Raw genomic sequence first — 17,756 nt, forward strand, 5'->3', positions numbered from 1 at the left:
GCTGTGCTCCCAAGTTCTACTGTATTCCCCAAATTCATATGTTAAAGCCCTAACCCCAGTGGAATGTGACTGTTTGTGAAAATAGGGCCTTTAAAGAAGTGATTAAGTTAAAATGAAGTCATCAGGGAGGACCCTAATCCAATCTGACTGGTGACCTTATAAGAAGAGGAAATTGGACCCATGTACAGAGGGAAGACCATGTGAAGACACAGGGGGAAGACAGCCATCTTCAAGCCAAAAAGAGAGGATTCAGAAGAAACCAACACTGCTGACACCTAGATCTTGATAAATTTCTGTTGTTTAAGCCACCCAGTCTGTGGTACTTTGATATGGCAACTCTAACAAACTAATACAGTAAGGCTTAATTTTTTTCTCTCTCTCTTTTTTTTTTTTTGTGAGGAAGATCAGCCCTGAGCTAACATCCGATGACAATCCTCTTCTTTTTTTTGCTGAGGAAGATTGGCCCTGAGCTAACATCCATGCCCATCTTCCTCTACTTTACATGGGACGTCGCCACAGCATGGCTTGACAAGCGATGCGTCGGTGCGCGCCCAGGATCCCAACCCCGTGAACCCCAGGATCCCAACCCCGTGAACCCCAGGGGTCACCTAAGCGGAGAGCTCGCAATTAACTGCTTGCGCCACCAGGCGGGCCCCTAATTTCTCTCTTTTTTAAAGATAAATATAGGGCCGGCCCCTGGCTTAGCGGTTAAGTGCGCGTGCTCTGCTACCTGTGGCCCAGGGTTCAGATCCCAACCCACCCACTGCTTCTCCGGCCATGCTGAGGCCGCGTCCCACGTACAGCAACCAGAAGGATGTGCAACTATGACATACGACTATCTACTGGGCCTTGGGGGGGGGGGGAACGGACGAGGATTGGCAATAGATGTTAGCTTAGAGCCAGTCTTCCTCAGCAAAAAGAGGAGGATTAGCACGGGTGTTAGCTCAGGGCTGATCTTCCTCACAAATAAATAAATGAATAATAATAAAAAAAATAAAGATAAATATAAACAGGCCTTTCTAATATTTTCTTCTCATAGCTCACTTTGAAGGCTACTGTCATGGGCAAGTGTAAGGAACCTATGGCCTGGCTGGAATTTAGAATACAAGCCTCAGGCCAGAGGAAATGAGGAGTCTGATGGCCTCTGGACCTCTCCCCTGTGGGCCTGAGTGTATCTGGAAGAATCAGAGAAGCACCCAGAGGGGGAGGTTTGCCGCAGATTACGCCTGGGACTGAGAGCCCCTCTTGCAGTGTTTCCAAACTCACCTGATCATAAGATTCACCAGGGGGCCTCAGCGCCTGGGGGTTGTGGGGTGTGGCTCAGAACTTGTTTTTAAGTGGGCCAGGTGATTCTCAGGGCCAGAAGCGAGAAACCATAGCCCAGGCCCTTCCGCACCAGGAGATGGGTCTGTGGCTGCAGAGTGAGTGTATCTGGGCACGCCTGAGCATCCCGACAAGGCGGAGGGAGGGAGGGAGGGAAGCCCGTGACCCAGCGCAGCCGGGCCTCTCCCCTGCCCGCTCTCAGCCCCATCTCTGCACTGCCATCTCTGGCCCGGCTCCCTCCCTCTGTCTGGGCCTCTGGAGACAACTAGTCTGCAGTTTCTGGCATGGCTGTATTCATCGATCAGTTTAGCGCCCTGCGTTCTTTGAATCAACAGGAGGGTGGAAGAAATGCCCTCGGCTTCCCTCTCGAATAACTCTGCAGAGTCCCTGACGCCCTTGTTTTTCTTCTGGGTGTGGCCCGCCCGTAAGTTTTCTCCCAGGCTCTGGGTCCTTAAGTGAAACCCAGGTTCCCCGCTCCCAGCGCAGCCGGACCAGAAGTGAGAATGCGGCTGACGGGCTCCGCGACGAGGGGCACGGCCACCGTCCTCAGGGTCTGTGCGCCAGGCGCGCGCGGGCACCGGCTGTGCAGGTCGCGGGGCTCCCGCCCTCCCTCGGGTCTGTGCGCCCCAGCTCCTCGGCTGACCGCAGGTTCCCTCCGACCCTCCAGGCGCATCCGTCCCACGTCCGACCCCCGCCCGGCTCGGCCCGGCTCACCCAGGCCGGCAGGTGCTGGCCCAGCAGCTCGCGGCTGATGAACTGGCGTTCGTTGTTCAGGAATTCGAAGGCGGCCGCCAGGCGCCCGAGCTTCCCGCGGCGGTTCCTGCGCCACCACATCCACAGCACGGTGCCAAGCAGCAGCCAGGTTATGCTGAGCCCCAGGTAGCCGGCTAGGTAGACGGGCGCCAGGTAGAACAGCACGCGCGCCACGAACGTGTACAGCTCGGGCAGCAGCTGGCTGGACAGGCGTGGCTCGGGGCCGGGCTTGCGCCGGGTCCCCGGAGCACTGGGGGCGCCGGGGGCGCAGGTCTCCTCCGCTCGCATCTCGTCGCCGCCGTCTTGCCCTTTCCAAGAGCTTCACCTGAGCTCTGGTCTGCGCGCCCCGACGCCTGGGCACATCTGTCCTCCAAGCGCGAGGATCGGGCCGCAGCACCTGCCTCGCCAACCCCGGCGCCGCCTCCGCGCACCGCGCTCAGGGTTCTCCGTAGCTCACTGGAGCGCGCGGCCTGGGAAAGCACAGCGGGCTGCGCCGCCGCAGCGCTCCTCCCTGCGCCCCGCCCACAGCTCCGGAGGTCTCCGCCCCAGGGGCGGGCCCAGGCGGAAGGGGGCGGAGTCAGGCCGCGGGGCTGGCGCCTCTTGGGGTGTAAAAGGAAACCGATGGACGAGGGCGCCCTGGGACCTCAACGTCTCGCGCAGGCACCAGCGGAGGGTGCAGTCGCAACACTGGGATAGAACCAGGTGCCGCCCCAGGCGGTTTATGACTCACCGAGGCATGTGGACAGATGGCTTGTCATGGATAAACATCACCTAAAACCTGTTTCGTACACCCAGTTTACAGTATGCAGTCTAGCGTAGACTCTTAGCTGGGCATTCGAGGGCCTCCCAGCCCCAGGCTGGGCCTGACCCTGTGTCTGAGCCCTCCAAGTGGCCCTTAGAGCGCTCCATCGCTGCCCCATCCTCTAGCATCTATAAAGCGTAGGCCTAGCCCCCAGCCCAACCTGGCCCAGCTGGGGCTTCTCCTGTGCCCACAACACCCTCTGCCCCACACACCCGCCCTCTATGCGGGATGTCAGTTTCGATCTTCATTCCCTGCATCATCAGACCGGGAGTTTCCGGGTGCCAGGCCCGTCCTGCTCATCTCACATGCGCCCAGCACCGCAAGTGATGGGTGAACAAGAGAAATGATGAGCAAGTCCCGGGGTGCTTGGGGGTCAGTTTTGAAGCCCATGGTTTCTATCCAATCCTTTCTGAATGATCAGAAGGGTGGAGGTCTGAACTTCCAAGTTCAGACAGTAAATCTCCAGGATTATGCAAGAAGAAATTTCTGTTGTTTTAAGCCACCCAGTTTGTGGTACTTTGTTATGGCAACCCTTGGAAACTAACACAGCCACCGACTAAGTGCCAGGCATTGTTGTAGGCACAGGAGATTCAGCGTGAACAGAATAGACAGGATCCCTGCTCTCACAGAGCTGACATCTCGTGGGGAAGACAGACAACAGTCAAAACACAAGAAAATAGCAGGTAGGGAAAAGTGCTCTGAGGACAAGGCAGTAAGTGGTGTGGCAGAGTGACCCGCCTGGGGTGGAGGGCTGTTTTAGCCAGAGTGATGTGGAAAGGGCTCTCTAAGGAGGTCACATTTGAGTTGAGATCTAAATTAAAAAGATTAAAAGTATACGTACAGTTTCATATTTTTAAAAAAACAATGTCTCATAAAAGCATCTCTTCTTTGGATTAGAAAGATAAATAGCCTCTGCTATGTGGATGTCATCAGTTTTACTTTTGCATTTCCAAGTGGGGCTAGAGTAATTTTCTTTGTGCTCGCCCTCTCTGTCAGACAGAATTCCCGGAGGGCAGCGGCTGTGTCCTTGGCTGTGTCCATACATCTTATGTCCTCAGTGCCCAGCACAGAGTCGACATACAGGAGGAGGTGGGAGAGCACTGGGTCAGAGCACAGTCTTTGTAATTCGTTTGCCTGAGTTTAAATCTAGACTCAAGCACTTACTGACTCCAGGAAAGGTCCTTAACTTCTCTGCCGTTCAGTTTCCTCATCTATCCTATAAAATGGGGATCATAGTAATGTTTAAATCAAGGGGTGCTTGTGAGGATTAAGTAAGACACAGTGTGTATAAAGCTGTACATCCAGATGGGGAAGTTGTCAAGGAAGACTTTGGTTTTGTCTGCATTGTTTGACTTTTTACAGCAAGAATGTATTTGTGTATTATCTGTATAATTTAAAAAATTTTTATTATGATAAATTACACATAACCTTATATTTACTATCTTATATTTATTTAGCCATTTTAAGTGCACAGTTCAGTGGTATTAAGTACATTCATATTGTTGTGTAACCATCACAACATCCATCTCCAGAACTCTTTTCATCTTGCAAATCTGAAACTCTGTACCCATCAACCAACCACCCATTTCTCCTTCCTCCCAGCTCCTGGTAACCACCATTCTACTTTCTGTCTGTATACCTCATGTAAGTGGAACCTCATATAAGTGGAATCATACGGTATTTGCTTTTTGTGACTGGTTTATTTCTCTTAGCATAATGTCCTCAAGGTTCATCCATGTTATAGCATGTGTCAGAATTTCCTTCCTTTTTTTTTGTGAGGAAGATCAGCCCTGAGCTAACATCCATTGCCAATCCTCCTCCTTTTTTCCCCTTTTTCTCCCCAAAGCCCCCCCAGTAGATAGTTGTATGTCATAGTTGCACATCCTTCTAGTTGCTGCATGTGGGACGCTGCCTCAGCATGGCTGGACAAGTGGTGCATCGGTGGGCACCCGGGATCCGCACCCGGGCTGCCAGTAGCAGAGCACGTGCACTTAACCGCTAAACCACGGGGCCGGCCCCAGAATTTCCAAAGCTGAATAATATTCCATTGTATGTATAGACCACATTTTGCTTATCCATCCATATGTCCATTGATGGACACTTGGGTTGTTTCTACCTTTCGCTATTGTGAATAATGTTGTTGTGAACATGAGTGTACAAATATCTCTTTGAGACCTCGCTTTCAATTTTTTTGGGGGGGAATGTATACCCAGAAGTGGAATTGCTGGATTATATGGTAATTCTATGTTTAAGTTTTTGAGAAACCACCGTACTGTTTTCCACAGCAGCTGTACTATTTTACATTCCCACCAACAGTGCACAAGAGTTCCAATTTCTCCACCCACCCTAGTTATTTTCTGGGGTTTTTTTTTGTGTGTGTGTGAGGAAGATCAGCCCTGAGCTAACATCCATGCCAATCCTCCTCTTTTTGCTGAGGAAGACCAGCCCTGAGCTAACATCTCAGCCCTGAGCTAACAACTATTGCCAATCCTCCTTTTTTTCCCCCCAAAGCCCCAGTAGATAGTTGTATGTCATAGTTGCACATCCTTCTAGTTGCTGTATGTGGGATGCCGCCTCAGCATGGCTGGACAAGTGGTGCATTGGTGCGTGCCTGGGATCCGAAACCGGGCTGCCAGTAGCCGAGCGCGCGCACTCAACCGCTAAGCCATGCGGCCGGCCCTTTTCTGGGCTTTTTAATAGTAGCCATTCTAATGGGCATAAGGTGGTATCTTATTGTGGTTTTGACTTGGATTTCTTTGATGATTAGTAATGTTGAGCATCTTTTCATATGCTTGTTGGCCATTTGTCTGTCATCACTTAAAAAACACAAAAATACTTCTGAAGATGTAATGTACAACATGGTGACCATGGTTTAAAAAATACAGTATTGTATATTGAAAGCTGCTAAGACAGCAGATCTTAAAAGTTCTCACCACACACACACACACACACACACACACACAAATTGTAACTATGTGCTGTGATGGATGTGTTAACTAACCTAATTTTGGTCATTATTTCACAATATATACATGTATCAAATCATTACATTGTATATCTTAAGCTTATGCAGAGATATATATGTCAATTATATCTCAATAGAGCTGGAAAAAATTTTTTAAAAACAATGATTTGCTTTAGACCTTGTGCAAATCTCATTCTCACTCTGGACCTTAGCAACCCCTTGGGTCAAACAAATAGTTTAACCAGAGTATCGGTGAGGTCTGGTCCTGCTAAGGAGCTGCAGTTCTCTCAGTGTGTCTTGATCATTCACTGGGTTATCAAGCTAGGTACCTGGCAGTAGGTGGTTAATGTTTGTGAAGGAACACACACATGGATGAATACGTGAATGTGTTTGAGCCAAGAATAGGTTCTTAATCATATCATCTGATAAAAAACTACAGAGGGAGCTGCAAACCCATAGGCTGCTTAGCCTATAATCTTTTCAGGTCATTTATACAACAGCCAATGAAATTTGACAACATTTGTAAAGCATTGTTTGGGGTCCTGGGACGGGGGCAGGTGCAGAGAATGCACCTAAGAAATCAGTTACTTTACACTCTTATCACGAAAATATGCTGGAGGGAGTGTGTGTGTGTGTGTGTGTGTGTGTGTGTGTGGTGGAGCCGGTGGAGCAGCAGGGAGATTTCAGAAGCGGGGCTGGGGCATGTCCCTACAGCGTTCTTCATGATTTGACCCCTGCCTGCCACGCCAAGACCATCTCCTGCTGGATCCAGCCTGTGCTTCCAGTGCCGCCACACTTCCCACACACTCTCACACCCCAAGGGGAGGAAGGTGGCCCTGCGGGTCTTCACTGTTCTGGGTCAAAGTGGGCTTCCTGGGCACATCCCCCAGGGCCCGGAAACGTGGCCGTTGCTGCCATCTCCAAAGGAAAGGTCAGGCTCTGACTGTTTCTCTCCTTCTCCAACCTCATGCGGGGAAACGGCTGGGGGAATGACCACCTTGTCAAGGCCTCAGCAGGGCCTCCCTCAGAGGCCCACCCCGGGCGGGGTCTATGACCTCATATCCCTCCACCTGCACACAAGTGTGGTTCCAGAACCCCTCAGATAGCACCTGAAGGCCAGGTTTGGGGAATCGTGCCTCACCCCCTCCTTCAGGCTCCTCCCGCCCTGCCCCCTTGTCCGGCTGGCGGGCTCCAGCTTGCACTCCTGCAATCTTGACACCCGCACACGAGTCCTTTATTTACCAAAAGGAAATGAGACTCAAAGTTTCTTATTTTCTTATTGTGTTAAAATATACATACTATAAAATTTACCATTTTAACCATTTTTAAGTGCACAGTTCAGTGGCATTCAGTACTTTCACATTGTTGTGCAACCATCACCATCATCCATCTCCAGAACTTTTTCATGATCCCAACTTGAAACTGTGTACCTATTACACAGGCTGCCCGCTCCCCTCCCTTTGGCCCCTGGAAACCACCATTTTATTTTCTGTCTCAGAATTTGACTACTCTAGGTACCTCATATAAATTTGTCCTTTTGTGTCTAGCTTATTTCACTTAACACAATGTCTTCAAAGTTCATCCATGTTGTAGCGTGTGTCAGAATTTCCTTCCTTTTAAAGCTGAATAATATTCTATTATATGTATATACCACATTTTGTTCATCCCTTGATCCATTGATGGACACGTGGGTTGTTTCTGCCTTTTGGCTGTTGTGAATAATGCTGCTAAGAAGATGGTTGTACAAACATCTTAAGTTCCTGCTTTCAATTCTTTTGGGTACATATCCAGGAAATGGAATTGCTGAATAATATAGTAATTCTACGTTTTATTTGTTTGAGAAAACACTATAATGTTCCTCATTTGTTTGTTAAATTTACTTTATTCGAGTTCATAAAATTACAAACATAATTCATGTTTGCTTTAACAAATAATACAAAGAGGTATGAAGAAGTTTAAAATTATGCACGGACGTGTGATCAAGATTATCTGTTTGGTTTATATCCTTCCTCATCTCTCTCTCTGTACAAAGACATACAAGCAGAGCTAGTTTTAGTTTGTTTCTTCTTTTTCTTTCTTTCCTTTTCTCCCCCAAAAACAGGATAATAGAAACCCAAAAGCTCTCCAGTATCACTCTGACAAAATCCCTACAAGGTATGTATTAATTATTGAAATTATTTTATGGTTGGTTATTAAAACAGAGAGATCAAAATAACATTCATGTCCTCGTTAAGGTGGTGGAAGTATGTGGGGGAAGAAACAACCATTAGAATTGTTGGAAACAGACAGAAAAAAGAAATCACAAAAAAACAGGAAAAAAAAAGTCAGAACCCAAAATAGTCTTCCAGGTAGCTCATCACCCATAGTGTGCTGCTCTGCAGATGCTAAATGGATTTTACAGAAGACCAGCAGAAAGCAAAGGTGTGAGGTTTTTTCTGTAAAAGTAAAAGTAGAGATGAGCTCTGTCATTCAAATTATGAAATGAATCTCACCCAAAACACAGTCCAGAAAAATGCCAGGAAAAGTAAGAATAGGTCTTAGTTTTAGTAGAAGAAGGATGGAAATGTGACCACTGCAGCGAGACTTTCTTCATCTCTCCTTTGAATTCCCCAGCATCTAGCCTATTGTGTGGGTGGCCTCTCCCCATCTCTGGGAAGAGAGTCTCTGAGACCCCATCCCCTTATTCTGTTCACACTTGTCCCCCACTTCCACCACCTGGTAAACAGCACTGGGCTGAAGCAAATCCCTGACGAATGTCGTCAGTTGCGGAATAAGTAGATCTCCTTGATTATAAGAAAAGTTTTGTTTTGTCTTTGCAAAAGCGTATATAGATGTATATCCTCAGCGACAATGAGACCAGGTGTGTTATTTTAGAGTCTATAATTAGGTCTGCCTTACATGCATCCATAATTTTCTTTTAGGCCATACTAGTGTGAAGGAAACTGTAACTCTCATTCCTTAATTGGGAAGAGTAGGTTGCTGGGATATAGTTGGTTTTTATATCTGTTGTGGTAGGTAATTGTTTAATAACTGTCAGTGATTCAAATTCTGATTGTACACACTTACGATCAATCAGTAGATTTTTTTTAGTGTGGAAACATGATCTGAAAGTTTTGATATTATTTTTATTTGATTTTTGCACAAAAATTTATCTTCTAACCTCTGAAAAATGGACTCCTCTCATCTTCCAAAATGAGGCCGACCTCCTCCAGTCTAGCGTGAATTCTCCTCCCAGATTTTACACTTTGTCCTTGGCTCTTTTGTTCACTCATTCAACAAGTATTCACTGAGGGCCTTCTGTGTGCCAGGCACCATTTAGAACACAGGAGAGACAGCAATGAATAAAATAGACAAAACTCCTGCCTTCGGAAGCTTGTGTTCTAGTTTTGATTTTGTAGCTTGGTTGGCTAGCTAATATATATTTTTTCCCTACATCTTCCACTCTGCTCTTTAGAGGCCTCATGTCACTTGTGAGTTTCTTCTTTCTGTGACTAGAAGCAGGCAGACACTCTCTTTTGACCTCAGACAGCAGGCCTGATTATCAGCAGGGAATCTCTATCTGAAGTCTTCTCTCACGTAGTGAAGAAACCAGTTATTCCATTTCACAGGCCCTTTGTATTTCGTTGGTTTGGGATCTTTTGTCAGTTCCAGTCCTGTTACCCAGCTGGAGGTTGCTCCTCATGTTCCCATCTGGGTGTCACCTAGGGTACAGAATCTCGTCCTATAGATCCTCCCATGGCTGGCAGATGCAAGAGGGGCCCAAGTTCCACTGTGGAACGTCACTGGTCTCGCAGGTAATCCACACTTATAGCTTGTCCCCACCTGGAGGTCTGTCACAGCTACCGCAATCACCACTGAGTAATGAATGCCAGTGCTGGCCAGAGTGCAGACCTCTGTCCTCATTGCCCTCACAGAGAACAAGCGGGCTGTCCAATTGCACCTCTCCACGCTGGCAGCAGTTCTACCTCCAGCCCCTCAGCTCCAACCGCCAACGCTATATTTTCACATTAAATTGCTTTAAGAATCATAGGACTTGAAGATTTTCTTTCTTTTCTTAATCAGTCATGTTTTCAGAACTAATTGTGAGGTTGGTTTCAGGGAATTTTTCAATTTGACCTAAATTTTAAAATATATCGGCATAGAGGTGTTTATAATATTTGTATTTTTTTAATGTCTGTAGGATCTATAGTGATGTTCCTTTTAAACTCTTGTTATAGGTACTTTGTGTTTTCTCCTTTTGTCCCCTTTATCAGTCTTGCTAGAGGTTTATCAATTTTATTAATCTTTTCAAATAACCAGCTTCTGCCTTCAATTATTTTCTCTATTGTATGTCCACTTTTTATTTTAATAATTTTGCTTCTATCTTTATCTCCTTTCTTCTGCTTTCTTTGGGTTTGCTTTGCTAGGTTTTTTTCCTTTTAGCCAGCTTCTTGAGATAGAAATTAAGATAATTAATTTTCAACCTCTTTTCTCTTATAACATATGCATTCAAAGCTATAGATTTCTAAACACATTTATAACTGCATCCTAGAAGTTTTTAAAATAACTAATTGCTAACTTATTCAGATCATACTGTGTGCAAAGCACTATATTAAAAGCTTTACAAGCATTCTCTTTCCATTTATATATTTGTTTTTATTAAATATAATTCACGTATAGTAAAATACACAAATCTTAAAGGTACAGCTCAACCAGTTTCTGCCAATTATACATATCTGTAGTCACCAGATCCAGATATGGAACATCTTTTTCACTCCAGAAATTTTCCTCATGCTTCTTCCCAGTTAATACCCATGTCCAGAGGGAACCACTCTTCTGATTTCTATTACCATTGATTAGATGTGCCTGTTCTTGAACTTCATATAAATTAAATCCAGCAGTATGTACAATTCTATGTCTGGCTTTTTTGCTGAATTTAATGTTTTTGATATTTATCTGTGTTGTTGCATGTATGATATTTTTTAAATTGCTATGTAATATTCCATTGTATGGCTATACTACAATTTGTTAATCCATTAGCCTGAAGATGGAAATTTAGATTTTCTTTTCTAGTTTTTGGCTGCTATGAATAAAATTGATATGAAAATTCTTGCACATATTGTTAGGTGGACATATGCTTTTTTGGTCTTATGTGGAATTGCTCAGTCGTAAGATAATTTTTAGTTTTATTAGATACTGGCAATGTTTCTAAGATTTTAAATTATAGTGTATAAATACTAGTTTTACTTTTTTTTTCATTTCTTGATATATTTATAATTGACATGAAGGGAGTTTTTAATGTTTTGGTAAACACTTTTTAAAGATCAAGGATCAATCATAATTTTTCCCATTGATTATTAAGATTATTAATAACATACATTAACATGCAAAAATAAGTAGCATTTCTATATACTAACCATGAATTTTCTGAAAAAGAATTTAAAAAATTGATCCCATTTACAACAGCATCAAAAACAATAAAATACTTAGAAATAAATTTAACCAAAGAGGTAAAACATCTCTACTCTGAAAACTACAAAACATTGATGAAAGAAATCAAAGAAGACACAGATAAATGGCAAGGTATCCCATGTTCATGGATTGGAAGAATTAATAGTCTTAAAATGTCAATACTACCCAAAACCATCTATAATTCAATGCAATCTCTACAGAAATAGAAAAAACAGTCATAAAATTTGTATGGAACCACATAAGACTCTGAATAGCCAAAGAAATCCTGAGAAAGAAGAACAAAGCAGGAGGCATCACACTTCCTCATTTCAAGGTATATTATAAAGCTATAGTAATCAAAACTCTATGGTACTGGCATAAAACAGACATTGATCAATGGAACAGAATTGAGAGCCAAGAAATAAATCCATGCATATACGGTCACCTAATATTTGGCAAGAGAGCCAAGAATACTCAGTGAAGAAAAGATAATCTCTTTGATAAATGGTGCTGGAAAAACTGGATATTCACATGTAAAAGAATGAAACTTAACCGCTATCTTATGCCACTTACAAAAATTAACTCAAAATTGATTAAAGGCTTAAATGTAAGATATGAAACTCCTGGAAGAAAATATAGGAAAAAAGCTCCTGGACTTGGGTCTTGGTAAAGATTTTTTGGAAATCACACCTAAAGCACAAGCAACCAAATAAAAAATAAACAAGTGGGACTACCTCAAACTAAAAAGCCTCTGCACAGCAAAAGAAACCATCAACAAAGTGAAAAGACAACCTATGGAATGGGAAAAAATATTTGCAAACCATATATCTGATAAGGGATTAATATCCAAAATATATAAAGAACTCATACAACTCAATAGCAAAAGAAACAATCCGATTAAAAAATGGGCAAAGGACCTGAAGAGACACTTTTCCAAAGAAGATATATGAATGGCCAACAGATACATGAAAGGATGCTCAATATCACCAGTCATTAGGAAAATGCAAATTAAAACCACAATGAGATATCATTTCATGCCTGTTAGAATGACCATCATCAAAAAAACAAGAGATAACAAATGCTGGCAGAGATGTGGAGAAAAGGGGACTCTTGGGCATTGTTGGTGGGATTGTAAACTTGTACATCCATTAGGGAAAACAGTATGAACGTTCCTCAAAAAATTAAAAATAGAACTACTATATAATCCAGCAATTCTGCTTCTGGGAATATATCCAAAGGAAATTAAAACACTAATTTGAAAAAATATCTGCACCTCCGTGTTCATAGCAGTATTATTTATAATAGCCAAGACATGGAAACAACCTAAGTGTCCATCAATGGATGAATGGATAAAGAAGTTGTAGTATATTTATGTATATATGTAACGGAATATTGTTCAGCTATAAAAAACTAGGAAATCTTACCATTTGGACAACATGGATGGACCTTGAAGGCATTGTGCTAAGTGAAATAAGTCAGACAGAGAGAGACAAATACTGAATGCTCTCACTTATATCTGGAACCTAAAACAAAAACAAACAAAAAACCCCACCAAACTCATAGAAAAAGAGATCAGATTTGTGGTTACCAGAGGAGGTGGGGGGAGGGGGAATTGGAGGAAGTGGTCAAAAGGTACAAACTTCCAGTTATAAGATAAATAAGTACTAGGGATGTAATGTACAGCATGATGACTATAGCTAACACTGTTGTATGATATATAGGAAAGTTGTTAAGAGAATAAATACTGAGAGTTCTCACCTCAAGGAGAAATTTTTTTTTCTTCTCTTTTCATTGTATCTACATGAGATAGTGGATGTTAACTAAACCTGTTGTAATCATTTCAGAATATATGTAAATCCAACCCTCATGATGTATACCTTAAACTTACACAGAGATGTATCAACTATTTCTCAATAAAACTGGGGGGGGGGGAAAGATTATTAAGATCACTTTGAACAGTTTCAGCTTGTCCCACACTACTGCGCAAAGTGAGGACTGTCTGTATCTACGCCATAACGTAATCACAGGGCTGACAGCCCATCACCTTTGCCGTGTTCTGTTGCCCAGAAGCAAGTCGCTGGTCTCACCTACACTTAAGGGGGGAGTTGTACAGGGCTTCACACCAGAGGGCAGAGATCCTGGGGGCCATCTTAGAATTCTTCCCACAACAACATCTGAACAATATTGAGTTTTCCAACCCATGAACGTGTTATATCCCTTCATTTATTAAGGACTTCCATAGTTTGTGGGGTTTTTTTTTTTGATGTTTTTAGCTTTCAGAATAGAGGATTTGCACAACTTTTATAAGTTATTCTTAGGCTTTTAATATTTTTGATGCTATGGTAAGTTGTGTTGATTTTTTTTTTTAATTTTATTTATTTTCCCCCCAAAGCCCCAGTAGATAGTTGTATGTCATAGCTGCACATCCTTCTAGTTGCTGTATGTGGGACGTGGCCTCAGCATGGCCAGACAAGCGGTGCATCGGTGAGCGCCCGGGATCTGAACCCGGGCCGCCAGCAGCGGAGTGCGCGCACTTAGCCGCTAAGCCACGGGGCCGGCCCTGTGTTGATTTTTTAATTTTATTTTCTAGTACTTTATGACTAGCGTATAGGAATACAATTGATTTTTGTATATTGATTTTGTATTCACAAATTAACTTATTAGTTTGCTGGTAGATTCTTCTGGAAATTCCAAAAATACAATCATGTTATCTGCCAATAAGCACATGTTTCCTTCTTCATTTTCAATCTTTATATCTTTTGATTCTTTTTATTGCTCTTTTGGAATGGCCAGGACCTCCAGGACAATGTTGAACAGGAGTGAGAGCCAAAATCCTTGTCTTGTTCCTGGTCTCAGAGGGAAAGTGTTCAATGTTTTATCATTAAGTATGATTTAGCTGTAATTTTTAAAATATATCCTTTATCGGATTAAGAAACTTCTCCTTCTATATTAGTTTGCTGAATTTGATTAAATGCTTTTGCTGGATGGCAGCCCTGTGGCGTAGTGGTAGTGCGTGCACTCTGCTGCTGGCCGCCCAGTTCGATCCTGGGTGCACACAGATGCACCGCTTGTCAGGCCATGCTGTGGCGACGTCCCACATAAAGTGGAGGAAGATGGGCATGAATGTTAGCTCAGGGCCAGTCCTCCTCAGCAAAAAGAGGAGGATTGGCATGGATGTTAGCTCAGGGCTGATCTTCCTCACACACACACAAAAAAAGCTTTTTCTGAATCTGTGGAGATGATCGTATAGTTTCCCCTTTTATCCTGTTAATGCAGTGAATTATGATGATTGATTTATGGACATATAACTGACCTTGTATGCCTGGGATAAAACCCCCTTGGTCATTAGGTATTATTCTTTTGATTTATTAATGTATTTGATTTACTAATATTTTGTTTAGAATTTTTGCGTCTATGTCCACGAGAGGTATTGGTCTGAAATGTTCTGTTCTTGTAATTTTCTTTGTCAGTTTTTGCCTTCAGGATTACGCTGGCCTCTTAAACGAATTGAGAAGTTTTATTTTTCCTCTGTGCTTCGAAAGAGTTGGTGTATGGTTGGTGTTATTTCTTCCCTTGATGTTTGGTAGAATTTACCAATGAAATCATCTGGTCCTAGTTTTCTTTATGGGAAGGTTCTTAATTATTGATCTAATGTCATTAACACCTATGACTGTTCAGACATTTTATTTATTCTTATGTCACATTTATGTTCAATATGTTATAGTCTCATTTGTTCAGTTAAAATTATTCTATTTTCCACTGTGATTTCCTCTTTCATCCATTGATTTATTTAGAAGTTCCTGTTTAATTTTTACGTAGTTGGGGATTTTTTAGTTTGTTTATTATTGATTTCTTATTTAATTCCATTGTGGTTAGAGAATATACTTTATATGATTTCAATCCTTAGAAATATGTTGAGTCTTGTTTTATGGCCCAGCATATAGTCTATTTTGGTTCCATGTGTGCTTGAAAAGAAGGTGTATTCTGCAGTTGTTGGTATAATATTCTATAAACATCATTTAGATCAAGTGGATTGATAGTATTGTTAAGAACTTCCATATTCTTACTAATTTTTTGTCTAGTTATTCTATAACTAACCCTTACTAAGAGAAGGGTTAAAATCTCCAGCTGTGATGGTTGGTTTGTCTATTTCTTCTTTTAGTTCTGTCAAATATTGTGTCATGTGTTTTGAAGCTCTGATATTAGGCACACACACATTTACAATTATGTCTAATGAATTCACCATTTTATTATTATAAAAATGTCCCTGTTTACCTCTGATAGTTTTCCTTGTCTTGAAGTCTATTTTGCCTGATATGAATATAATCACTCCAGCTTTCTTGCGCTTACTGCTTGTATGACATATGTCTTTCCATCCTTTTACTTTAAACTTATCTGTGTTCTTATATTTAAAGTGTACCTTTTAGGGCCGGCCCCGCGGCTTAGTGGTTAAGTGTGCACGCTCCGCTGCTGGCGGCCCGGGTTCAGATCCCGGGCGTGCACCGGCGCACCGCTTCTCCGGCCATGCTGAGGCCATGTCCCACGTACAGCAACTAGAAGGACATGCAGCTATGGCATACAACTATCTACTGGGGCTTTGGGGGGGAAAAATAAATAAATAAAATCTTAAAAAAAAAAAAATAAAGTGTACCTTTTATATCTATAAACTTGGGTCATTTTAAAAAACTAATCAGACAATCTCTGTCTTTAATTGTAGGTTTAGTCCTTTTGTATTTAATGTAATAACTGATATATTTGGGGTTAAGTCTGCTGTATTGGTCTTTGTTTTCAGTTTGTTCCATCTGGTGTTTATTAGCTTTTTCTCATTTTCTACCATCAAAAAGATTAAGCAAAGGGAGAAACAACAGTTCTTCAATTGTAACTGGAGGTTTTAACACTCATCCCTCAACAATTGATAGAACTAGAGATAATATCAACAAATATACAGAAGATCTGAATAGCATTATCACATTTCAACTTAACTGGTATTTGTAGGACACTGCACCACAAAATGGCTGACTACGCTTTTCAGGTGTACATGGTATACTGTATGCTAAGCCATAAAATTAAAAGGATTGAAATTATACAGCATATATTCTCCAATCACAGTGGAATTAAATTAGAGCTCAATAACAATAAGATAACTGGAAAAACTGAAAATATTTGGAAATTAAACAACATACTTCTCTATAATCCATGGATCAAGAAAAAAATCACAAGGAAAATTGGAAAATATTTTAATCCAATGGTAAATAAAATACAACACATCAAATTTTGTGAGCTGCAGCTATAGCAGTGTTAAGAGAAAAATTCATAGCTTTAAATGTTTATATTAGAAAGAAGAAAAATCTAAAGCCAATGACCTGTACTTCTACCTCAAGAAATCGGAAAAAGAAGTTCAAATTAAACCTAAAGTAAGTAGAAGGAAGGAAATCATAAAGACAAGAGCAGTAATTAATGAAATAGAACATAGACCAACAATAGTGAAAATCAATGATACCAAAACTGGTTCTTTGAAAATACTAATACAATTGATAAACTTTTAGCGAAACTCACCAAGAATAAAAGAGAGAAGACAAAATATTAGTATCAGGGAAGAAAGAGGAAACATCACTACAGTCTCTACAGATATTAAAAGGACAACAAGGGTATAGAATATTATGAGCAACTTTATGCCAAAAAATTGTACAACCTAGATGAAATGGACAAATTTTTTCAAAGATAAAAACTACCAAAACTAGCCCAAGAAGAAACAGAAAATTTGGATAAAATTTGGATATTAATTTCAAAAATTGAATTTGTAATTTAAACTTCCCACAAAAGCACCTCCAGGCCCAGAAGCCTTCACTCATGGATTCTATGAAACATTTTTAAAAAGAAAATACCTATGCTATACAAACTCTTTAAAAATAGGGAAGTATGGAACACTTCCCAATTCGTTTTACAAGGCCAATATTACCTTAATTCTAAAACCAGATGAAGACATTACAAGAAAAGAGAACTACAGACCAATATTCCTCATGACTATAGATACAAATTTAAGTAAAATTTAATAACCATGTGTGTATGTATGTATGTATCTCTAGCCTCTATCTGTAAATATGTATTGAAAAATACCTGGAATGATGTTTACCTAATATTAATGATAATTGTTCGTGGTTTCAAAAAATTTTTATTGTTGCACTTTTCTGCATTGTTTGCTTTTTAAAAAAACAGGTATCATGCAGTGGAATAATTTTTCTTTAAAAAAACTGGTAATCAAATACAGAAACTTGTTAGTTCTAGGTGATGGGAAGATGAATGATTTTTGTTTTTCTTCGTATTTTTCTGAATTTTTAAAATAAAAATAGATATCACTTGTTGGCTTTGGATATACAGTCTTTAAAATTTTAGGAAGTTTCTTTCTATTCCTATTTTATCAGTGTTTTCTGTTGGGAATGTGTACTGAATTTTATCAAACGTCTTCCCAGCATCTATAGATGT

At 41.5% G+C, this 17,756-nt stretch overlaps 1 protein-coding gene across 4 annotated transcripts in view; it reads right to left on the minus strand.

Annotated features, from left to right (window-relative positions):
• The window catches only part of ESYT3 (extended synaptotagmin 3), a 52,172-nt gene extending 49,639 nt beyond the window's left edge, over positions 1-2,533 (minus strand). For 3 of the 4 annotated variants that reach the window (XM_087430500.1, XM_087430501.1, XM_004419321.3), the window contains exon 1: positions 2,038-2,532. In XM_087430500.1, coding sequence (XP_087286626.1) covers positions 2,038-2,364 — 327 coding nt within the window. In that variant the 5' untranslated portion in view covers positions 2,365-2,532. Of the gene's footprint in view, positions 1-2,037 lie in introns of all 4 variants that reach the window. The other variant, XM_087430502.1, reaches the window with a different exon arrangement.
• Between the last annotated feature and the right edge of the window lie 15,223 nt (positions 2,534-17,756).

The sequence above is a fragment of the Ceratotherium simum genome, chromosome 5, assembly GCF_057802395.1.
Source record: "Ceratotherium simum simum isolate JZ-2026a chromosome 5, ASM5780239v1, whole genome shotgun sequence".
NCBI lineage: Eukaryota > Metazoa > Chordata > Mammalia > Perissodactyla > Rhinocerotidae > Ceratotherium > Ceratotherium simum.